The 27,396-nt window shown below is 40.5% G+C and overlaps 2 protein-coding genes and 1 long non-coding RNA gene across 7 annotated transcripts in view; 1 reads left to right on the forward strand and 2 right to left on the reverse strand.

The window, feature by feature from the left end:
* Positions 1-1,337: 1,337 nt before the first annotated feature.
* LOC124272650 lies at positions 1,338-5,624 on the reverse strand. Its single transcript, XM_046707841.1, has 3 exons — positions 4,410-5,624; positions 3,611-3,790; positions 1,338-2,435 (listed from the first exon to the last, which is right to left on the reverse strand). Exons 1-3 carry the CDS (start codon positions 4,714-4,716, stop codon positions 2,248-2,250), a joined length of 675 nt encoding a protein of 224 aa, XP_046563797.1. The 5' UTR covers positions 4,717-5,624; the 3' UTR covers positions 1,338-2,247.
* A 2,620-nt stretch (positions 5,625-8,244) lies between these two features.
* Positions 8,245-22,636, reverse strand: LOC124272652. 4 transcript variants are annotated; one of them, XM_046707844.1, is made up of 6 exons: positions 22,234-22,335; positions 20,492-20,878; positions 18,721-19,044; positions 17,222-17,314; positions 10,019-10,085; positions 8,245-9,316 (listed from the first exon to the last, which is right to left on the reverse strand). In XM_046707844.1, exons 1-5 carry the CDS (start codon positions 22,289-22,291, stop codon positions 10,060-10,062), a joined length of 888 nt encoding a protein of 295 aa, XP_046563800.1. In that variant the 5' UTR covers positions 22,292-22,335; the 3' UTR covers positions 8,245-9,316; positions 10,019-10,059. The 4 variants fall into 4 exon arrangements, 3 of the variants coding, with proteins under 3 accessions (XP_046563800.1, XP_046563798.1, XP_046563799.1); XM_046707842.1 differs by lacking the exon at positions 10,019-10,085 and adding an exon at positions 10,121-10,231; XM_046707843.1 differs by lacking the exons at positions 8,245-9,316; positions 10,019-10,085 and adding an exon at positions 15,135-16,217.
* The window catches only part of LOC124272653, a 28,539-nt gene continuing 23,661 nt past the window's right edge, over positions 22,519-27,396 (forward strand). For both annotated transcript variants that reach the window (XR_006897390.1, XR_006897389.1), the window contains exons 1-2: positions 22,519-22,572; positions 22,842-22,992. This is a non-coding gene — a long non-coding RNA (uncharacterized LOC124272653). The remainder of the gene's footprint in view (positions 22,573-22,841; positions 22,993-27,396) is intronic.

Raw genomic sequence — 27,396 nt, forward strand, 5'->3', positions numbered from 1 at the left:
ATCGTAGTTTCCGATACTTTTTCAACTCCCTGGGGATTGTACAGCCATGCTGCATGTTAGGCGCAATGAACTAAACACTCACATTGCCAGCACATACTCACGGTTACCCATTTTACAGCTGGGTGAACTGAGACAGTGTAGATCTAAGTATCATGTCCAAGGATACTACGCAAATGTGCCCATCTCGGGAACCGAACCTCGGTGCCTCCTCGAAACAGGGCCTTCAGCGTGATAGGCAGACGTCTTACAACTGCACTATTGCGCTATCTCTTGGATAATGGTATACCCTCAGATAGTATCATATAAAATATGTTCAGCATAGTATTGGATGACTTCCCGTCATCATCAACATTCAAAGATTTGGATTGCTTGATTAACATTTAGACGGGGACTGTAGTTTTTAGGACACCCTCATTTTAAATTTTCAAAAACATTGTGTCCAGATATACAACATATTGAGAGCTGACACTTGTGTGACCATTCAGTATTTAGTTTGAACCCTTGACACCATGTATGAATAAGTGAAAACTTTAGGATGAGTTATATCCTTATGATGACGTCAACTGAAAGGGGGTGGGTACTGTCTCCAAAACAAGCCCTTTCAGTAACATGAAGGGGGAGTCACTTGAACAAGCGATTATAGTTTAAAATTGCTTGTTTGTGCAGTTTAATATCTATGTTTGACTTTTACCACATACAACATGTTTTTTGCATATTTTGTTTCAATTGGTGTAGGGGGATTCCCGCCAATACAACTTGATATAAAATTGGATCAAAATCTATTAATTCTTTCCTAAGTTCGCGGCTACCAAAACTGTTACACCTTCGCTGTGACCTTTAAAATGACCTCAAGGTCACTAAATTCAAGTGGTGTCGGTGAATCTTGCCAATATACCTTGGTACCAAATTTGGACAAAATCCATGATTTCTTTCTTGAGTTATCGCCCTAACAAGCTTATTTGATGTATGAAATGCAACTAAAAACAAACACCCGCGTATTTACGAGTGATTAAAACTGTTATTACAATTTACGTAAATATTTATTACATTTTACCGCAACGAAAGTTATTACAATTTACGTCAATTTTTATTACAATTTGCGTATTACAATTTACGTCAATTTTTATTACAATTTACGTTTTTATTACAATTTACGTCAAGTTTATTACAATTTGCTGCAAGTATTACAATTTGCGTTTTCATTACAATTTACGTCGTAACAAGCCCACACGGACTTGAAATTGTTTGTCATTTAAAAAGTTGGATATAAACTGAGGCAAACGACCTCTCAATCCGAAGCCATGTAAATCTCTTAAAATGCCATATTTCCACGTTGTGTCATATGCCTTTTCAAGATAAAAAGATAGACACAGCGTGTTGTTAGAGGACAACTGACTGCTGAAATCAATACCTGGCTTCCTAGAAGCTGCAGGTAAGAAAGGATGTTCTCAATAGTGTAGACTGTGGTGACCATCTTACCAAGTAAAATACAATGAAATCAGGGTTGTAAAATATTGAAACGCAACAATTACTGGAGATTTCGAATGACTCATTCATGGATATCTTAGAGTGATCAAGTTTAGTTTTAGGCCGCTTTTATATTAAAGAGGAATCATGGCGAGGGACCAGTGGAATTATCTTTACACATTTTACCCATGTGGGCAATGGAACCTGGGTCTTCCGCGTGACGAGCAAACGCTTTAACCACCAGGCTACCCAACCTCCTATGTCTTTGAACGAAAAACATTATGTAGTATGTATTAAACATTAAATAACACTTTAAAGTCTAATCTCACTACCAACAGACTATTACATGATTCTATTGTGTTTTGCCTCAGCAAGTAGCCCCTTAAACACATCTCACAAACCCACTCTCAATCCTTCCCAGTTTCCACACGTCCGCAACTTCACAAGATGACTCGGGAGTGCCATTTACCAATTAGAAATTGTATACAGATGTTTTCATGACTCCACGTGTGTCCGTTGATCTAGGACCATATTGATTTATGAAATGACACTAGGCGTGTTTGATTGGTATGATTCTATGATTGATTAATTACACAATCAGGTATTGTATCAATGCAGCTGAACATTAGGGTGGAATGTAGGTTAGACGATCTAATGTGGTAACGGCATGTGCTGTATACGGAAATTGTCATGGTGCAATACATCAAGATATGGATCTGTTCTTTACCAACAAGCAACTACATCAAATATCTTTCTCGCAAGCATAGGATTTTGTGTATGTCACACCACTGTCTCTCCACCGAAACGCATGTTCTTGCTTGCCACAATGTAGTCTTTGTTTGCTGGGATATTTTTCGGGTAACCTGGAGCCCAAGCGAAATAGGTCATTGGTCGACTATCATGGTATACCCACTGCCCTTCTGTTGCCACATCTGATCCATCGATGAAGTAGCCAAATGTTTTGCTATCTGAAAAGATGAAAGCGTAATGTCAGAACAGACTTTGGAACAACAAACATTCCATGTTGTCAATATTCATCAGTTTCCCTCCGTATTTGCTACATAAAGAATCTATAGTCCTTGTTACATATCATGATGTTTTGTGGCCATACTCAATTTTACTTAGGATGTAAAGCGGATGCATTTTAACAAATCATGGATCCGTATTTTCTACATAAAGAATCTATAGTCCTTGATACATATCGCGATTTGTTGCAGGTATACTCGATTGTACTACGGATATAAAGCGAATGCATGTTTGACGAATTACGGATCCAAATAACTACTTTGAAAGTCCCATCATACCCTCATGGTCCTTCAAGATCGTCGCCGGCAATAACGTCTAATGTCTACTTGCCTACTCACTATTCATTCATCATAATCAACCAACTATTACAAGTAACTAATAGATTTTCTTTTGCAAATTTGACACATCCCACATGGTAAAGATCTATGAAGAGATCTTTTAGTGATTCATCAGATGACACATCACTGTGTATATTCCTTCATATGATGACTGGACATTTTGACTGGACATGAGTATATCTGCCAATTTTTCCTTTTAAAAACTGTTAAAATCCCCAGACATCCCAAAGCGACAGTTCTTCACTAGACGGGCTTGTGTAGCGAGAAATATTAATGGTTTTGGAGTTCTGTTCCTAAAAAGAGCAAATACATTTATTTTCAGTACGAGTCCAACTCATTTAAACATACAAAACTATCTAAAAGGCACCAGTTCCCCAATAAACACTGGTCGGTGTAGCGCGTTTCCACAAGCATTTGTACATTTTAATACAGATAACCAACCGACAGAAAATACCTGGGAAAACTCCGCCAAACATAGTTTGTTTTCTTTGAAGAGCAATACTTTCGCATCCAGTAACGTTATAGAGGATTAAATAATAATCTGGACTTAGCCCAAGATGCTTCCAACGAGTCTGATGAATGCGCGATCACTTTAACACTGTGAAAACTGTACTGGACGTACTCTGTTCAGTGAAGAGCAATGTTACTAGTGTGGTTATCCTCTCTAATTTAGAATTCCACCCAAATGACCCTTTAAATTGCTGCTTGTGAAAGACTTCTTTTCTATAAGAGAGACTGCATTTCGCATCCTGCCACGTATCAGAGGATTAGTTTCCCACCTGTAGAGGCTGTGACCTGCTTTACAAAGTGACTCTGCTTGTCCGGAGTGTCAATGACAAGAAAGTGTTCTCCTCTTGATCTACAGTCAGCAAGACTCTCGATGTAGGGGATCTTGTCAAGATGAAGCTGATAGCAAAAGTTTAGGAGGCGGTTGTGGATGTAGCCGGGCGGACAAGCACCTGTCAAAGACCAAAGGGGACATGAACAGTTATGGTTTGGATTTAGTTTGCTGCCTTCTTCGTTTGATCCAGAAATGTTAATGGAAAATTTGAAAACTGAAAGCATGGCAATACCAAACATATGCAATGTGCTAATATGATGTCATGGCAATGCCACATCAAAATCTTGTAACGGCATCATAATGTTAAGTCATAGTCCAATATAAACTGCCATATAGCTGAAATAACTAAATACGCTACTCCTCTTTGAAACGTATAAAGGTCTATTCCATTATCTTGTTCATCATATATGTTTGCTGTTTACCACCGCACTCCAGTTATATGGCGGCGGTCTGTAAATAGTCGAGTCTGGAATAGACAATCCAGTGATCAACAGCATGAGCATCGATCTACGCAACTGGGATACGATGACAGGTGTCAACCATGTCAGCGAGCCTGACCACCCAATCCCGCTAGTCGCCTCTTGCGGCAAGCATATGTTGTTGAAGACCAGTTCTAACCCGGATCTTCACGGGTCTAATAATGTATGTATATATAAACACGTTTGACAGTACACAATGCCTTTCAGAAAGTGTTCAGAAAGTGGTCAAATGTAACATGTATATTTCGGAAAACGTACCTGAACTAAGACTGTAGTACACCGTTCCCGCCTCCTCTTGTCCATCCTGGGGCGACATGAACAACACGTCATGGAGCTGACACCGTCGATGTTGTCGTCTGTAGAACACAGACACACACGCCTCGGTCATAAGACACAGCGACACACATTCAACAGAGCTTTGAATATTGGAAACTTCAGATAGGATGTCAGTTGTTATTTTGATATTTGTGAAATTTTCCCACTTATGTCCAAAACCTGTCTTGACTAAAGGAGACACTAGGTTTGCAAGATAAGTCAGCACGAGAGCGATTACACAACACTCCATAGTGTACTGAACGTCCTTCTTCTGTCACAGAGGTTCAATAAATAACCAGTTATTCGGCCCGATTTTGTAATCTCATTAGCTTAAACACAAACGCAGACTCGTACTTGCTCATCATCTGCGAAAATAAATAGTTTACCCCCCGGGTTAGACGTGTAGAACAAAGGGAATATTGATTGATTCGAAACTCATCAAATACAGTATACAGTGTTCAGTGAGAATTCAACTCCTCTTAAAAGACAAGGAGAAGTGAATCGATATTATTGTATTCCTTGTCAGGTGCTTACACAAAACGTAATCTGTAAAGTAGCACACATGCGGCTTTAAAGAATGAATACACATTGTGACTTGTAAGTTGTTATGCAAGTTATTTTTCAAATGACGGTGATATGTTGATCATTTATTATGTTTAACACTGGACAATGTTCACTGTCCTGAACTGACATTTTACCATTCGTTGACCGTCCGTTAAACACTGTTTAAATGTATCACATAATGAACATGCAATATATACATTTGGTTACAAAATGAAACCTTTAACGACTTGTCAGTGAACAGCAAACAAAAAGAGTTCTGCTTCGTTAACACAGGTCAGCCACATGCATCAATTGGGTTGTTGGCTTTCGTAACCTACTGCGCGTAAACTCAAAGTAGTGGACAAAAGTGTCCAATAAAGTTCTATTATGAAGAGCCTCCACCTTTATCAGATCACATACTTCCTCCTCATTGAATTTTTATATATCATCGACGGTGAGACGAGAGACGGTGCTTGAAACGATTGTCCGACATGGTTAGTGTGTGGTGCCAGCTGAAAATAGCTACAGACAGATAAACGTATGTCTGCAAGGTGTAAAAATTTAATATTCTTTGGCCAATAAACCAGTCAATAATCAGTCAATGTGTGTGTGTGTGTGTGTGTGTGTGTGTGTGTGTGTGTGTGTGTGTGTGTGTGTGTGTGTGTGTGTGTGTGTGTGTGTGTGTGTGTGTGTGTGTGTGTGTGTGTGTGTGTGTGTGTGTGTGTGTGTGTGTGTGTGTGTGTGTGTGTGTGTGTGTGTGTGTGTGTCGCATAACTGGCCTACCTAGGACTAGTGCGTCAAAGTTAACTCAGCTTGAACTGGTGGACTAAATTAATGTTTGTATAACGAAGTTGTTTTGAACCTATTATTTTGCTCTGTGCTCTGTGACAGAGGGTTCTCTTTGACGCAGATATGTTCTTGGCGTCTGTGATCATAAGTCAATACTGAAGAGTAAAAGTACCAGAATATATTTGTAAACATCAAGTACTGAATGCTATTCAATATTTAACAAAATTCTTTTAGTTTTGACTGCGTCAATTCTAACACGGATCCTCACGGGTCTCATTATGATGGAGCCCAACGATAGCGGTTGAATAGTGAAACATGTAATTACATTTTCGTGTTTTTTTCTTAACTCCTAAAGGAATGAGATGTATAGTTGAACACGGCAAAGGAAAAAGGTTCTTATTTAGTTCTTACACGTAACGAGAGAACGAACTGATGCTGACCTGTGTGCTGTTTGTGTGGATCTCTTTGTTAGTCAAGTAGGACGTTAATGTGCATGCATACAGCGAAGAAAACGAAGCGACTTTAGCCTGGAGGGAAACATATACTCCTTTGTAATCATCCTCCACACATTTCAACAGTTTTGATCAATATCAGTTCTCATGAATGTGGAAAACGTCTTGTTGCTTCAATTTAGAGTGAGTGAGTGAGTTAAAATTTAATGTCACATCGGCAATATTTCAGCCATATCGTGACTAAAACTAACTCTAAATTTATAATACATACAGATAATATATAAAACCCTGTCAACGAAGGACAGTAAAATAACTAGATTATCACAAAATGAATAAAAACTAGCACATAACTTTAAAAGTAGAAAACTAGTTTTGGACAATACAATGTAAAACTGGGCAGGTAATCCCCAACAACAGAAGGTAGATCACCATACTAGGGACCATGGGGACTTACAGTGCCTTTGTTACCTGCATGGACCCTAGATGGATTTACACCATCCCTTCAGCCATTGGCAATTATACTGAGATTCAGCCATACATTAAAAACACAAAAATACTACGATTAAAAACCTGGTACACTTAAATTGATTAAATGTTTTGGGACTTACGTACGCTTCTATTTAGATCAATATCATAAAACATATATGTACAATTATGTTATATGGCACGTGCATCATGATATTGATTGAATTAAGTCTTTTTTTGACGATTCTATGTATATATTTTGTCAGATGAAATATTTTCGCAAGTCAAAAGTAACTGTAGACATCACCCTGACGGATTTGTTGTCAAAATTTTACTCTGAGTACAATTGTTGACCAGTACCCGCAGAAAGTGGAAACTTAACACAGCAATAGAAACACTGACTAGCTCGAAGATAATATCATTAGCCTGTGTTTATAAATCGCTATTAACTAGTGATGAAAACGTAAGACATCCTCCTGCGTCAACAATGACACCCGTTGCCAATGAGGGCATTAGTCTGATAAATTATCAGGTTGCATTGGACACAACTTTTGAAACTGTGAATGTCATGCTATTGGACGACGTAGGATTGTGATGTACTGCCAATGACCCAGACCTTTAGCGCTTTGGTTCACGTTTACAAGTACTGTGCTTGCAAGCGCAAAACCAAAGCCAAAGACCACAAAGTCAGTGCACTTTGACGCTTTAGACAACTGGTTCAGTTGTGCCTGCTTCGTGGATTAAGGGGTATGCATTGAAATTTGTTTATCTGTTGCTTTGCGCCGCACTTAAAAATATTCCGGCCATATGGCAGCGGCCTGTAAATAATCGAGTCAGATAATCCAGAGATCAACTGGGATACGATGACATGTGTCAACAAAGCCTTACCACCCGAACAGGTATGTCGCCTCATATGACACTCATGGGTTGCTGGAGACAAATTCTAACTCGGATCTTCATGGGTGTCAAAAAGACGACAAACACGATGAATATAATCCATAGAAATTTATTTAGACACAAACACTTGACAAAATATATGAATGAACCACAAGTTAAGAAGTCTGACACCTTAACAAAATGCCTTCAAAACAATAAAACACATTTAATCAAAACTGTAGTCATGAATCACAATTTGCCAAAGAAAATAACACGAAAATGGCACCTGCATGTTAGTGGACGACTGGCTGCTGAAATGAATAGCTGGCTTCACAGAGGCTGCATGTAAACAAGGATGAACTAAATAATGTCGCTTGTGATGATCAGTTCAAATATTAGTACAATAAGCCCCTTTAATCACCCCGTTGTCAAACAGTCTTTGTGGAAGATTTTGGTCACTCTTTGGAACCCTTCAGCATAATTGTGAAACGGACGAGGCTGTTTGATGTCTTCTTTTACTTCTAGTTCGCAATACCCGTGAAGGTCCTGGTTAGAATTGGCCTTCAGTAGCCCATACTTGTCGTAAGAGGCGACTAACGGGATCGGGTGGTCAAGCTCGCTGGCTTGGTTGACACATGTCATCGGTTCCCCACTGCGCAGATCGAGGCTCATGCTGTTGATCACTGGATTGTCTGGTCCAGACTCGATTATTTACAGACGGCCGCCATATAGCTGGAATATTGCTGAGTGCGGCGTAAAACTAAACTCACTCACTAGTTCGAAGTTGTTAAATCGGAGGGATGCACTTGGCTATTACACCAATGTTGGATGATATGAGATCAATGAATGTATGCATCCGAAGATACACTTTATGGCCCCTTTCCCGCGTATTAATTTCACATATTGTGATATATATCACCTCTGAAGCTCATCGCCCATTTAACTGTGACCACGGTTTTGTAACCTAGTCGTTCTGGTGAAAAGGCCTTGGTCGTCCATGTCAACATCTGTTATCAACCAATATCAGAAAAACTGTCAGTTTTGTCCAACATATTTTTATGGATTAAACTTCTTTATAATGTCCCTCACGACGTTTCGAGACCATTCCAGGTCCCTTCATCAGTTGATTCATTCATTGGTCATAGTCCCAACTGTCAGTTCACCTGATGAAACGAAAATGGTCTCGAAACGTCGTGAGGGAAATTATAAAGAAGTTTTATCCATAAAAATATCTTGGACATCGATGTACAACTTCTAAATGCCACTAAAAGACATCACCTGTCAGTTTGTTTTTACGATACACTGACGTTTCGAAGTAAGTTTCTAACCCCGACGATGTTAACGTGGAAGCGATGAAAAGCGTGTGTACCAAATTGGGATGTAAATGGAATAATCATTTTCTAAATCCATATCTAATCATACAACTCCATACATCATTACCACATTAACTTACACATACTATGGGTTAAAAACTAACATTTTCCCTGGACGTCAGTTTCATGCATGCCGGTGCGAATGACAAACTGCTCATGTCGCAGTACCACTCTACTGTGGTCAGAGCTCAACCTGACTGGTTGAAGTATTGTAAAATTATTGTCCTCCTGAGAGGGTACGTAAGTCCCAAAGCATTCAATTCCCCTGTGTGGTGTCGTTCCTGATGACTCCATATTCACGTAGGACACACGCTCCATGTTGCAGTGTTGTACAGGGCCTTTCTAAGCACTTCTGCAAAATAACAGTTCATATTGACACACTAGTACTGTATTTGATAAATAAATACTGTACAAATGTTGTATAATATGTATGAATTATTTATTTCTGATGAAGTAGACTGGCTTATCATAATAGGTCCACGGGTATGGCGCTGAATTCCACGCCGCACGGGCATGCTCTAAGCGCATGAAACTTAATGGACATTATTACTTCGGATAACCCTGTGAGGAGCCATAACTGATGTGTTAACAGATGTAATTTGGAAACAAATCGCATGCCTAAGGTGAGACCACATGTGGCACATGTGCTTCGTTGTGGGGCAGGACTGAAGTGCATGCCCGAGGCGTTAACACATTATTACCCGGTTAATGCTAACAGACATATGACTTGTCCCACAGGGTGCCCATTCTCTACTGGTTGAACAGAGGCAATTTATGAAGAAATTTACATGACTAGGGAGGGAGACGTGTGTTACGTGTGCTTCGAATTCGTTGTGGGACAGGACAGAAGCCCCAAAACGTCTCAGAAGTCAGTCCGCCAAACACAGTCACCCTACAAAGGAATCTCCGTGACCAACGTTGCTTAATGGATTTCGGACTTGAGCTCTTTACACAAGGCCACACACCACCATTATCATGAAACCTTTCGTTCTTACACACATGACCTGATAAATACTCTCAGTAAAGTGTAATCATTATATTTGAAAATGCTCACAATGTGCTGACAGTGTCTCTTTAAATCTTCTTGATTTCACTTCATCGTGTGGAAAGTATTGTGTTCTCTGAGGAAAGAAATGATGAAATAAGTTTTCTGTACCTTCGGAGGTCTTCCTGTTCCATCTTCTCCTGTATATGACCACACCAGTCACAGTCCCAGCGATCAGCAACAACCCAAAGACGACACACACAACTACCACTACAGTATTGTCTGAGTGAAAAAAACTTGAATCTTAAGATTTTCACTTAATATCGAACAAATGCCACATTTCTGGTGTCCCCCGCCTTGACAATCCTGGAATGTTGCAAAAGCAAAACGCGGTGTAAAACTAAACACCCTCACTCACTAACAAATGACGGATGTAATATGCACACGCCTCACAATAATCATTATCAGTTGACGATGGTGCATTAAATTCAAAACATAAACTACATTTTTAAGATGTGTGTTGTGGATATATTGTTAATAGAAACTAGTGATCAAAAGAAGCTATACACCACAAAAGGTTGCATAAAAAATCACAAAAATAGAAATATAGTGATAAAACCATACTGAGCTATGTGACACGCGTACAGACATATCCTTACCGGGAACACACGTACAGACATATCCTTACCGGGAACACACGTACAGACATATCCTTACCGGGAACACGCGTACAGACACATCCTTACCGGGAACACGCGTACAGATACATCCTTACCGGGAACACACGTACAGACATATCCTTACCGGGAACACACGTACATACATATCCTTACCGGGAACACACGTAAAGACACATCCTTACCGGGAACACGCGAACAGACATATCCTTACCAGCAACACACGTACAGACATATCCTTACCGGGAACACACGTAAAGACACATCCTTACCGGGAACACGCGTACAGACATATCCTTACCGGGAACACGCGTACAGACACATCCGGGAACACGCGGGAACATCCTTACGCGTACAGACATATCCTTACGGGAACACGCGTACAGACATATCCTTACCGGGAACACACGTAAAGACATATCCTTACCGGGAACACGCGTACAGACACATCCTTACCGGGAACACGCGTACAGACACATCCTTACCGGGAACACGCGTACAGACACATCCTTACCGGGAACACGCGTACAGACATATCCTTACCGGGAACACGCGTACAGACATATCCTTACCGGGAACACACGTACAGACATATCCTTACCGGGAACACACGTACAGACATATCCTTATCGGGAACACACGTACAGACATATCCTTACCGGGAACACGCGTACAGACATATCCTTACCGGGAACACACGTACAGACACATCCTTACCGGGAACACACGTACAGACACATCCTTACCGGGAACACACGTACAGACACATCCTTACCGGGAACACACATCCGTACAGACAGATCCTTATCGGGAACACACGTACAGACATATCCTTACCGGGAACACACGTACAGACACATCCTTATCGGGAACACACGTACAGACATATCCTTACCGGGAACACAGGTACAGACATATCCTTACCGGGAACACACGTACAGACATATCCTTACCGGGAACACAGGTACAGACATATCCTTACCGGGAACACACGTACAGACACATCCTTACCGGAACACACGTACAGACATATCCTTACCGGGAACACACGTACAGACATATCCTTATCGGGAACACACGTACAGACATATCCTTACCGGGAACACACGTACAGACATATCCTTACCGGGAACACACGTACAGACATATCCTTATCGGGAACACACGTACAGATACATCCTTACCGGGAACACACGTACAGACACATCCTTTCCGGGAACACACGTACAGACAGATCCTTACCGGGAACACAATTACAGACATATCCTTATCGTGAACACACGTACAGACATATCCTTACCGCGAACACGTACAGACATATCCTTATCGGGAACACACGTACAGACATATCCTTACCGGGAACACGCGTACAGACACATCCTTACCGGGAACACACGTACAGACACATCCTTAACGGGAACACACGTACAGACCTATCCTTATCGGGAACACACGTACAGACATATCCTTACCGGCACAACACGTACAGACATGTCCTTACCGGGAACACACGTACAGACACATCCTTACCGGGAACACACGTACAGACATATCCTTACCGGGACAACACGTACAGACATATCCTTACCGGGAACACACGTACAGGCACATCCTTACCGGGAACACACGTACAGACATATCCTTACCGGGACAACACGTACAGACATATCCTTACCGGGAACACACACGTACAGACAGATCCTTACCGGGAACACACGTACAGACACATCCTTACCGGGACACACGTACAGACAGATCCTTACCGGTAACACACGTACAGACACATCCTTACCGGGAACACACGTACAGACAGATCCTTACCGGGAACACACGTACATACACATCCTTATCGGGAACACACGTACAGACACATCCTTACCGGGAACACACGTACAGACACATCCTTACCGGGAACACACGTACAGACACATCCTTACCGGGAACACACGTACAGACACATCCTTACCGGGAACACACGTACAGACACATCCTTACCGGGAACACACGTACAGACATATCCTTACCGGGAACACACGTACAGACAGATCCTTACCGGGAACACACGTACAGACAGATCCTTACCGGGAACACACGTACAGACAGATCCCTACCGGAACACATTACACGTACATACACATCCTTAACGGGAACACACGTACGGACACATTCTTACCGGGAACACGCGTACAGACACATCCTTTCCGGGAACACACGTGCAGACAGATCCTTACCGGGAACACACGTACAGACAGATCCTTACCGGGAACACACGTACAGACACATCCTTACCGGGAACACACGTACAGACAGATCCTTACCGGGAACACACGTACAGACATATCCTTACCGGGAACACACGTACATACACATCCTTATCGGGAACACACGTACAGACACATCCTTACCGGGAACACACGTACAGACATATCCTTACCGGGAACACACGTACAGACAGATCCTTACCGGGAACACCTGTACAGACATATCCTTACCGGGAACACGCGTACAGACACATCCTTACCGGGAACACGCGTACAGACATATCCTTACCGGGAACACACGTAAAGACACATCCTTACCGGGAACACGCGTACAGACACATCCTTACCGGGAACACACGTACAGACATATCCTTACCGGGAACACGCGTACAGACATATCCTTATCGGGAACACACGGACAGACATATCCTTACCGGGAACACACGTACAGACATATCCTTATCGGGAACACACGTACAGACATATCCTTACCGGGAACACGCGTACAGACAGATCCTTACCGGGAACACACGTACAGACACATCCTTACCGGGAACACACGTACAGACACATCCTTACCGGGAACACACGTACAGACACATCCTTACCGGGAACACCCGTACAGACAGATCCTAATCGGAACACACGTACAAACATATCCTTACCGGGAACACGTACAGACACATCCTTACCGGGAACACACGTACAGACATATCCTTACCGGGAACACACGTACAGACACATCCTTACCGGGAACACACGTACAGACACATCCTTACCGGGAACACGCGTACAGACAGATCCTTACCGGGAACACACGTACAGACACATCCTTACCGGGAACACACGTACAGACACATCCTTACCGGGAACACACACGTACAGACACATCCTTACCGGGAACACCCGTACAGACAGATCCTAATCGGGAACACACGTACAGACATATCCTTACCGGGAACACACGTACAGACACATCCTTATCGGGAACACACGTACAGACATATCCTTACCGGGAACACAGGTACAGACATATCCTTACCGGGAACACACGTACAGACATATCCTTACCGGGAACACAGGTACAGACATATCCTTACCGGGAACACACGTACAGACACATCCTTACCGGGAACACACGTACAGACATATCCTTACCGGGAACACACGTACAGACATATCCTTATCGGGAACACACGTACAGACATATCCTTACCGGGAACACACGTACAGACACATCCTTACCGGGAACACACGTACAGACATATCCTTACCGGGAACACACGTACAGACAGATCCTTACCGGGAACACACGTACAGACAGATCCTTACCTGGAACACACGTACAGACATATCCTTACCGGGACAACACGTACAGACATATCCTTACCGGGAACACACGTACAGACACATCCTTACCGGGAACACACGTACAGACAGATCCTTACCGGGAACACACGTACAGACAGATCCTTACCGGGAACACACGTACAGACACATCCTTACCGGGAACACACGTACAGACATATCCTTACCGGGAACACACGTACAGACAGATCCTTACCGGGAACACACGTACAGACACATCCTTACCGGGAACACACGTACAGACACATCCTTACCGGGAACACACGTACAGACACATCCTTACCGGGAACACACGTACAGACACATCCTTACCGGGAACACACGTACAGACATATCCTTACCGGGAACACACGTACAGACATATCCTTACCGGGAACACACGTACAGACAGATCCTTACCGGGAACACACGTACAGACATATCCTTACCGGGAACACACGTACAGACATATCCTTTCCAGGACCAAATGGCGAAACAAGTTCATAAATCGCCAAAACGTCGTAAAACTTCCAAAACGAGTTTTTCTGATATAACACGAAATGCACTTGCATACTGACAGTATAAAACAGCCTACGCGGCACGTAAGTAACACAGTAGTAAAATGAACACAAAGAATATGCCACGTTTGAGGCAAATCGAATGAGTGAGAGAACTGTCGGAATGGCCCAGCAAGGAGCTAACCACACCGTCATTGCCAGTATCTTTGGCTGCACCCGAGCAACTGTCATCAGACAAACAAGCAATACCTCAGCCAGGTCTAGGAGTGATGATCGCAACATCCGGACAATTCATCTGAGAAAATGATTTCCTACGGCGACGTCAACGGCAGCGACGTCAATTGGGACACCATATCACTCGACATACAGTGTACCGGCGACTATAAGAACATGGTATTCGAGCACGTCGACCCTACCGTGAAGAGCATCTGACTCTTCAAAACTGACGTCGTCGACTGACATGGGCCAGGTGAGTTCGACGTTGGCCGATGCGTGATTGGCGACGTGTGATGTTCACCGCCCGGGCTCGTGTTTACAGATGGGTAGGTGAACGTGTGTAGAATTGCTTTCAGCACGTTTGACCGTTTGGATCCGGAGGCGTGATGGTGTGGGTGGCGATCTGCGGCTATCTCAAAGCGAGACTTGTGATTATTCATGGCAACCTGAATTCTCGCATTTTGCCGTTTATTCTCCATAACGTGAACATCGTTGTTTTGCCGTGACCATCATGTTCTTCCGACGTGAATCCGAAAGAACAAATATGGGACTACCTGTATCGACAAATCAGAAGTCTTCTCACGACACCTGTCACCGTTCAACAACTGAAAGAATGTCTCTCACAGGAATGTCAACGGATCACGCCTGACGTCATTGGTCGTCTTACGTCATCAATGTGTTTGGGCCTGTATTGAAGCCAACTCACTATTGATTCAACATTTGCTGACATTTTGCAGAAAAAATCTCTGTTGATTGGTGCAAAAGTTCAGACTATGATACCACGTGTCTTTCAAACGGTTCTTCCGGCATTGTATGAAATGACATCATGTACATTTATACAGTAAATGGTCTACTGAAATTAAACAGATGTTTATATATGCTTTTATTGTATTTTCACGTTTGGTCAAACATAGTGTATACTTTCCTTTGAGCACTATATGCCATCATTTATAGAAGCCACTCGAATCTGATATAAATTATAAAATAAATTATTTTACAACAATGTCATGGAGAATATTTCACATCCTGATTTGTACACACCATTCTGTACTTATTTTTATGTGATTTCTTCTTTATTCATATAAATAAACTCAAAAGCAAAAATGCTGTGGAAAATCTTAGATAAATATTGAACAATTTTCAACTACAGTAGAAAGGACAAACGTGAAGGTTAAATTCTAGGTGTAATTCAGGTGTGTGCCTCCTGCAAGGTTGGAGCTGACAACGGCGTCAGTGTCACTGAGCGTATCTGAGAACATAAAATACGTCACACACATCAAGGCTGTGCAGCAAATGTTCTCCTTCTAGCGGTGTTACCTACAAAATATTAGACATCAAAGCAAAGTTACCATGATTGTTTGAAGTTTCAACTGCTTGTTACTGAGAACAAGAAACGGTCATATAAAATGACATACATTATATACAGTGAACTACTGTAAAGGAAAACAAAAACTGACACAAACAGTAGATTGTGTATATTGTTGACAATAATAATAGGTAACAGAAGTACATGCAAGGTTATAAGGAAATACACGACTAAATCTTGGTATCATCAAGAAGTTATAACTGTGTCTGTGTCATCACAATGTTTGCAGTTGCGAGATTTTCATTTCTCGCTGGAATGGGTGACAGGGCGAAAAATGGCGAATGAAATGATATTTTTGGAGTGGCAATATTTTCCTGTGGATGGGATGATTGAAAGAAAGATGTCATGAGAACTGAAATACAATGTAAACATGTAAATAACATAAGTAATATATTGCATCATGAAGCTGAATCTGAAATAGAATTTGAAAGTCCAACATTTTTGTTTGGATAATACGTTCAACGTATAAAAAAATAAAACATACAAAGTTAAAATAAAACATAACCGAAATATGAGCGTGCCCGTGCAAAGATGTAAAACTTCTTTTAATTAACGATTAAGTTGTGACCACAAACAGGTCACAGTACATAACACGACGGAGTCACAGTCATAGTACAATCGAAATTATAGAAAACAGTATAGTCACAGCACATCGCATGACGGATGTGTAGTTACAGCACATCATATGATAGATATAATGTCACATGACAGAAGTATATCGTCACAGCTCATCGCATGACAGAGGTGTAGCTACAGCACATCATATGATAGATATAATGTCACATGACAGAAGTATATCGTCACAGAACATCGCATGACAGACCTGACATGAAGAAACATGACAGACATGTGACTGACATATTACTACAGTTAACAGGTCAACATACCTGGAGCTTCTGGTTTAACAGCGTCATTACTTCCAGGAGAAGGTGTTTGTGTACTCGTGGTTTTTGTAGTGGGAGGGAATGTGGTTGTAGCAACTGCAGATGTTGGTGAAGAGAGAGACAGACAGAGAGGAATACATGCATTAGTTCAGTCACAGTTAGATGATCATGCTCGTGCAAAGATATACAAGTCATTCCTACCACAACTTCAGATATATCTGCCATATCAGTACCTTATTCATCTTGCTATTTAGCACTTTAAAGCCTCGGCTCTAACACTGGGTGGCTGCTACAATCTCATTTGTAGTTGAAAATAAATAACTGATTTAATTACTTCAGCAAGTAATAAACTTCAAAATATGATTATATGACATGTTTGGAAAAAGTGGCTCAAAGCTCCGATCGCAAATTGATCCTGACTATTACTATTAACCACAATACAAGCAGGATACATACACAACAGTATTAACTCTGAGTACCTGGATATATAGTTTCAGACGTCTACAATGCTGTGGAAACAAACACTTTCAAAAGGTTTCTGTCATATACTGAAAAGTTCCACAGACCTCTAAACCCTAGGCACATTTGTCTGTCTAATTAGTAGGAATATAACTTTGTCCAGACTAATCATGATCTTCCAATAGGTTCTTATCTTAGGCACATGGGTGTAGATCTGATATCATCAAATATATAAGAAAAACAGTCATCTGTTCTCACCAACATTGACTTTGAGGGACTTTGGTGCATTGTACGTCATGCCACCAACAACATTGGTGGCAGAAAATGTGTATGTTCCTGAGTCTTCAATTTGGCGATTAGAAAGCGTTAATTCATCGCCAGGTGATGTAAAATTATCATCTCCTTCTTTCTGCCAGGTGTAGGTTGCTGGTGGGTTGGTAACAGCGTTATTCTGGCAAACACCTGTGTTATTATACAGGGACCGCTAAGGTACAACTTAAACCAAGCAGGCATGGACGACATCGATTGAGCTTAAACATTTTGGTTTTTTTGCTGTTTAACGCCACTGCTAGCAATATTCAACTATATTGGCTGCAAATAACTGAGTCTGGACCAGACAATCTCGTCATCAACAGTATAAATATAGATCTTATGCAAAGACTAAATCAACCAAGTCAGCGAGCCTGACCACCAAAACCCGTTAGTCGCCTCTGTTGCCTCTTGGGTTGCTGAAGACCTATCCTAATCCGGATCTTTATGGGTCACAGAGGAAAAGTCTGTCGCCTCTTTAGACAAGCATGAGTTGCTGAAGACAAATTCCTGATAGTTCAACTCTACGCAAATTGAAAGTGAAAGTGTACATTCGTTTTTATTCGTTTTAAATTAACGTTCACATCACATGACAAAGTCTTATCAAAAGCACGCCAGCTGGCTGGTTTCAAAACAACAGTTAAAAACATTGAACTTGTCTGGAGATCGCGAGTCACATACATTACTTGGTGAAGTAAAATAGACATAAGCCCCTTCTTGATATATTTACTTACAGAAAACTGTGATGGTGTCAGTTTGCCGACAAGACTTTGCCCAAGAGTTGCATGTCTCTCGAATCCCGTAGGCTTTTGTGAGTGTAGAGTGGTTTGCAGCACATTGGATGGTCATCCCATTGTCCAGTCTGCTGACATTCAGAGTGACCTGACTTATTCTGTTCAGAGATGCAAGTTCCTGAACTTGATAGGGAGGATTTAGTCTGGGCAGACTTGTGATGTCCACTGGTGTGTTGTCACGGTACCGGAACCGGTACAGCTCGCAACAGCTCCAACAGCCCCTGGCACCGGAACTCAACCTGCTGTCCTTCTGTGTAGCCGGTGCTAAACATGTCAGTTTCGTTTTAGATGATGTGCACAGAACAAAGTTGGAGATTCACAGTGAAACGTGTTGGTGTGTTGCTGTACATTTCACTCATGCAAACCAGATTGAAAGTTGTTCTGCTATTGTTTTAAACTTAATTAAACGTTTTCGGCCTTTGTGCAGCTTGTTTCACATGCAGAGTCTGTCTCGTTAGGAACGTACAATCGACATGTTGGATGTTGGAACGGGACAGTGCATTGTGGAACGACCTCTTGACGTAAACGTTGATGACAGACGTCGATCTGGTCAACCAAGGTCCTTCAACATATCGACTGTGTAACTGAACTGTGGTCAAAGGTCCCTTCAAATTGAAGATATCATTGACAGAGCTACAAGGATTAGAGTGAGTGGACAGGCGATTCGTAATCGGCAACATAGATGGAACCTGCATACCCGACGTCCACGTGTTGTCCTACGTTTAACTGACCGGCACATTGCTACAAGATTTCGTTGGTGTCAAGAGCAGTAGCGCTGGACCAATCGTGGTTGGCAAGTCTAATGTTTTAGACGAATCCAGGTTTACTCTGACTTCCTTAAGCGGCACAACAGAGTGCAGCGTTAGATGGAATGAGCGTTTTCCTGCTATTATACAGAACAATGCTACATGTGGTACCAGTTCCGCGCCTATTCGGACGTCCTTTTGTTTTTAAGGATACCAACACGTGTATTTCAGTATAGAAGTCAACACGACTGCCAAATACACGGTTCGAATTTGACTTTTAAATGCTGGATCAACCCAAATCGCTACATCTCATGTCCTCTTTCACGATTGTAGTGCCCACTATTAAGCCCAGGGCACAGTGATGTCAGAAACATATTCGCCCTGACTATCAAAAATGTGTCGCAGTTCAAAACGTGTATAGATCACTGACGAATCCGATTATCATATATAACTGGCAAGAGTTACTTAAATGCGATATATATATATACAAGTTTTAGTACAAACGTCATCTGAAATGGACGGGTGCAGTAATTATTCGCAATAGGGTTGAATAGATAATAGTTGGAATGGATGCAGTGACTGCATATATGTGTTTCACCTGAGTAATAAGTTAGATCGACGACACAACTACAAATATAGATCCTTTATAAATATCTCAAAAGGTGTAAAATAAATATTTGTATTGTTTAACGAGTGAGTGAGTGCGTTTAGTTTTACGCCGCACTCAGAAATATTCCAGCTATATGGCGGCGGACTGTAAATAATCGAATCTGGAACAGACAATCCAGTGATCAACATCATGAACATCGTCCTACGCATTTGGGATACTTTGACATGTGTCAACCAAGTCAGCGAACCCGACCACTGTTGCATAAAAGCTCATGATGAACCCAGTGGAGCAGTGTAGCATTTTACCCACAGTAATTACTTAACGTTTCAAGGTGATGTTGATAAAATTCACTTACCCAGCAAAAGAAGATTCATGTCAGCTTCTTCTGAAGCAGCCTCGGCAGCAACTGTTTGGTAAGCATCAATACACTTGTAAGGTGCCTCATCCCCACACTTAACACGATCAAATCGCACACTTGTGGAACCATTGGATAAGATGAGAGTTGTCCGATCTCTAAAATTCTGTGTAACACATGGATCATAGAGTGATGAGCTTGCACATGGTCTGAACACTGTAATGTCTGTGAAACCTGGGTCTGTAGCTATCTTCCTACTCATGGTTATTGAAAAAAGTGTTTCTCCTGGATCCACGACATAGTCACACTTGACAGTCACACGGTGGGGTCCTATAGTCCCCGTCTCATCTTTTGCTGTCAGTGTTAATCCATACACATGAGAAATACCTGGAAAGAAAATGTTTGTAATTTAACTGTTAAAAACACCGTGACAGTTGCCCTGCCTTTATATTGAACACTTAAAAGTGTAAAACCCAAGAAAAGGGACGAACATTCTATTTAGATTTGTACTTCAAGTAACAGCAGAACCTCATCTCTCTTTACATCTGACAGTCTCCAAAATTAGGCTGTTAATATGATATTGGCTATTTATAAAGCGTATGTATCAAATCACTTGTGCGCGCTCAGTGCGCTGACTCGTTACATCCAAACCTGCCTGTGAGGCACTTGCTAAATATTGGATGAACAGAGGCAGTTTTTGAACAAATAGACCATATGTGTAACGTTTGCTTTGTTGTGGGGCAGGACAGCAGTCCTAGAAACTATCATAAGTCTATATATAGCTGAGAAACACGGCCACCGATCCAAGGACCCTCCGCGATCAACGCTGCTTAACTTCAACTGATTTGTGATTAGGGCTCTATGCACAGGATCACACACCACCAGATTTAACCTATCCATTTACTTGTAGTGGGTTAGATGACACAGTTTTGCTTCCATAATAGGAAAACACCAGTAAGTAATGTTGAAATTTCACACCTTGGGCGTAAGGACAAAAGTTTATACATAGGTTTTCATATTCCCCAAACACCAGGTGTGTACCTTTTGGTACATCAGTTTAGTTGCTCATGCAGTCAACAGACCATTTACCTGGCCTACCTTCCTCTACTGTGATAGTGTTGCATTTCTTCACTCACTCGATATATATCACTTTATATGCTATAAATTGTAGGTATAATTCATAACTGTTACAGAACAGGGCAACTGGGCCAAGAAAACTCAGTATAAATGTACAAATGAAAAGCTGTGTTTGACAAATTGGTCGCACTGATTTTACGTTTCACGCTAAGGTAATTGCCCAAATATCTCGACTCGACTCCACGGACCTTAGACTCAGTTGGGCCTCTGTATGACCTAAGAGAATGACCTAGCTTCCTGCCCTTCTACACTATCAGTGAGTTACAGCAGGTCATTGGGTACAGCCGACGTACTTCCGTGTAAGGCAGGCGTCAGGCTTTAACAAGTGTCTGCACTGCAGTGACTCGCCGGACTGGTTATAAAACCTGGCGACCTAGCTGGGTGTGTCATCGACTTGATAACAGTCCTGCGTGTGAACATTGTCAACGACAAAATGGGGAACATGACAAAAAATGAACAAATAATTCGAGTATTATCAAAAGCGAAAATATGTTATTTGGTATGAGGAATACGTTCTTCATCACAATCGTATACTTGGTGAAACAGAGCAGAGGTCATGGTCGCGAAAAACGCAACTCGTTGTTATGTCACAATAGATAACTTACCGACTGAAATAAGTCCTATCGTAAAGAGCCACCTTGTGATTATCGCTGCCCGGGTCATGACTTCAACGATGAACAGAATTCACTACAGAACTTGATGTCGATCTGATCATAAAAAGGTCTCGATTATTCATCGTTAAAAGAAACACGTCAGAAGGTCCACCCGCTGACGACGTGAAGGCCACTTTGTAACTGTGCACGCCAGCGTAAATTTCTATCCTGTTTGACCTGAAACAACATCAGGAAGAATAAAAACAGTACGTGTCGACAAGGATCCAATTTGGTTATGTTTTGTTTGTTGTTTAACGCCGCACTCAGCAATATTCCAGGTGAGGTATTCCCGTAAGTAGAAGTTTGTTGTTGCAGTAGTATCTCCTTGATTGTTGTGTTGGTGTTGTTATGAGGGGTTACGTCACTGGGTACTGTAAAATTCTGAACTATGTTGTGAAATATGATTTGAATTTACTGAGTTCATTTACTGAGTTTAGCTCACTGAGATTATAATGATACTGATTAATTTGTTCACTCAATCAGTACCATACAGTACACTTACCTGTGTTACATATTGTATAAATACCATCAAGTTTCAAGAGGTAGTATAATTTTCACAGGCAAAGTTACGCGAGTTTTCTGCCGCTTGGAAAGGATGTTACTTTCATTTTTCCCATTGTGTGTGGCCTCCAAACAGACTACAAGAACAACGAGGATGTTACCAAGTTCATCCGACGCTGCCCTCGTCTGCCTTTAGTTCCAGTGGCAAACGTAAGTATATTTACTGTTAATTTACTATGATACATACAAGGTGATGTGTAAAATGATACATACATGGTGATGTGTACTATGATACATACATGGGGAAGTGTACTATGATACCCACATGGAGATGTGTACTATTATATATACACGGTCAAGTGTACTATAATACATACATGGACATGTGTACTATAATACATACATGGTGATGTGTACTATGATACATACAAGGTGATGGTACTATGATACATACATGGTGAAGTGTACTATGATACATACAAGGTAATGGTACTATGATACATACATGGTGATGTGTACTATGATACAAACATGGTGATGTGTACTATGATACATACATTGTGATGTGTACTATAATACAAACACAGTGATGTGTACTATGATACATACATGGTGATGTGTACTATGATACATACATGGGGATGGTACTATGATACATACATGGTGACGTGTACTATGATACATACATGGGGATGTGTACTATGATACATACAAGGTGATGTGTAAAATGATACATACATGATGATGTGTACTATGATACATACATGGGGAAGTGTACTATGATACATACATGGAGATGTGTATTATGATACATACATGGTGACGTGTACTATGATACATACATGGGGATGTGTACTATGATACATACAAGGTGATGAGTAATATGATATATACATGGGGAAGTGTACTATGATATATACATGGTGATGTGTACTATAATACATACATGGACAAGTGTACTATAATACATACATAGTGATGTGTACTATGATACATACAAGGTGATGGTACTATGATACATACATGGTGATGTGTACTATGATACATACAACGTAATGGTACTATGATACATATATGGTGATGTGTACTTTGATACATACTTGGTGATGTGTACTATGATAGATACATGGTGTTGTGTACTATGATACATACATGGATATGTGTACTATGATACATACATAGCGATGTGTACTATGATATATACATCGCTATGTGTACTGTAATACATACATGGGGATGTGTATTATGATACATACAAGGTGATGGTACTATGATACATACATGATGATGTGTAAAATGATACATACATGGTGATATATACTAGGATACATACATGGTGATATATACTATGATACATACATGGAGATGTGTGCTATGATATATACATGGTGTTGTGTACTATGATACATACATGGATATGTGTACTATGATACATACATAGCGATGTGTACTATGATATATACATCGCTATGTGTACTGTAATACATACATGGGGATGTGTATTATGATACATACAAGGTGATGGTACTATGATACATACATGATGATGTGTAAAATGATACATACATGGTGATATATACTAGGATACATACATGGTGATATATACTATGATACATACATGGAGATGTGTGCTATGATATATACATGGTGATGTGTACTATGATACATACATGATGATATATACTATGATACATACATAGACATGTGTACTATGATATATACTTGGTGATGTGTACTATGATATATACTTGGTGATGTGTACTATGATAAATACATGGTGTTGTGTACTATGATACATACATGGTGATGTGTACTATGATACAAACATGGAGATGGGAGCTATGATACATGCATGGTGATGTGAACTATCATACATACATGGTAATGTGTACTATGATAGATACATGGTGATTTGTACTATGATTCATACATGGGGATGGTACTATGATACAAACATGAAGAGGGGAACTATGATACATGCATGGTGATGTGTACTATCATACATACATGGTGATGTGTACTATGATAGATACAGGGTGATTTGTACTATGATTCATACATGGGGATGGTACTATGATACATACAGGGTGATGTGTAATATGATACAAATATGGAGATGGGAAATATGATACATGCACGGTGATGTGTACTATGATACATACATGGTGATGTGTACTATGATAGATACATGGTGATTTGTACTATGATACATACATGGTGATGTGTACTATGATACATACATGGGGAAGTGTACTATGATATCCACATGGTGATCTGTGCTATGATACATACAAGGTGATGTGTACTATAATACATACATGGACATGTGTACTATAATACATACATGAGGATGTGTACTATGATACATACAAGGTGATGGTACAATGATACATACATGGTGAAGTGTATTATGATACATACAAGGTAATGGTACTATGATACATACATGGTGATGTGTACTATGATACATACATGGTGAAGTGTACTATGATACATACAAGGTAATGGTACTATGATACATACATGGTGATGTGTACTATGATACATACAAGGTGATGTGTACTATGATACAAACATGGAGATGGGAACTATGTTACATGCACGTTGATGTGTACTATGATACAAACATGGTGATGTGTACTATGATTCATACATGAGGATGTGTTCTATGATACATACAAGGTAATGGTACTATGATACATGCATGGTGATGTGTACTATGATACACACATGGTGATATGTACTATGATACATACTAGGAGATATGTACTATGATACATACATGGAGATGTGTATGATGACATATACATCGTGATGTGTACTATGATACATACATGGGAATGTGTACTATGATACATACATGGAGATGGGGATGTGTGCTATGATACATACATGGACATCGGTGCTATGATACATACATACTTGTGATGTGTGCTTGGTGATGATATGATACATACACGGTGATGGTACTTTGATACATACATGGTCATGTGTACTATGATACATACAAAGTAATTGTACTATGATAGATACATGGTGATGTGTGCTATGATACATACATGGCGATGTGTACTATGATACATAATTGGAGATGTGTACTATGAAATATACATGGAGATGTGTAGTATGATATATACATCGTGATGTGTACTATAATACATCCATTGGGATGTCTACCATGATACATAGAAGGTGATGGTACTTTGATACATACATGGTGATGTGTACAATGATACATACATGGTGATATGTACTATGATACATACATGGACATGTGTACTATAATACATACATGAGGATGTGTACTATGATGCATACAAGGTGATGGTACTACGATACATACATGGTGAAGTGTACTATGATACATACAAGGTAATGGTACTATGATACATACATGGTGATGTGTACTATGATACAAACATGGTGATGTGTACTATGATACATACATTGTGATGTGTACTATAATACAAACATAGTGATGTGTACTATGATACATACATGGTGATGTGTACTATGATACATACATGGGGATGGTACTATGATACATACATGGTGACGTGTACTATGATACATACATGGGGATGTGTACTATGATACATACAAGGTGATGTGTAAAATGATATATACATGATGATGTGTACTATGATACATACATGGGGGAGTGTACTATGATACATACATGGAGATGTATTATGATACATACATGGTGACGATGTGCTATGATACATACATGGGGATGTGTGCTATGATACATACAAGGTGATGTGTAATATGATATATGTATATATACATGGGAAGTGTACTATGATATATACATGGTGATGTGTACTATAATACATACATGGACAAGTGTGCTATAATACATACATAGTGATGTGTACTATGATACATACAAGGTGATGGTACTATGATACATACATGGTGATGTGTGCTATGATACATACAACGTAATGGTACTATGATACATATTTGGTGATGTGTACTTTGATACATACTTGGTGATGTGTACTATGATAGATACATGGTGTTGTGTACTATGATACATACATGGATATGTGTACTATGATACATACATAGCGATGTGTACTATGATATATACATCGCTATGTGTACTGTAATACATACATGGGGATGTGTATTATGATACATACAAGGTGATGGTACTATGATACATACATGATGATGTGTAAAATGATACATACATGGTGATATATACTAGGATACATACATGGTGATATATACTATGATACATACATGGAGATGTGTGCTATGATATATACATGGTGATGTGTACTATGATACATACATGATGATATATACTATGATACATACATAGACATGTGTACTATGATATATACTTGGTGATGTGTACTATGATATATACTTGGTGATGTGTACTATGATAAATACATGGTGTTGTGTACTATGATACATACATGGTGATGTGTACTATGATACAAACATGGAGATGGGAGGTATGATACATGCATGGTGATGTGTACTATCATACATACATGGTAATGTGTACTATGATAGATACATGGTGATTTGTACTATGATTCATATATGGGGATGGTACTATGATACAAACATGAAGAGGGGAACTATGATACA

The sequence above is a fragment of the Haliotis rubra genome, unplaced genomic scaffold (genome assembly GCF_003918875.1).
Source record: "Haliotis rubra isolate DU_JTF1 unplaced genomic scaffold, ASM391887v1 Scf1711, whole genome shotgun sequence".
Classification (NCBI taxonomy): Eukaryota; Metazoa; Mollusca; class Gastropoda; order Lepetellida; family Haliotidae; genus Haliotis; species Haliotis rubra.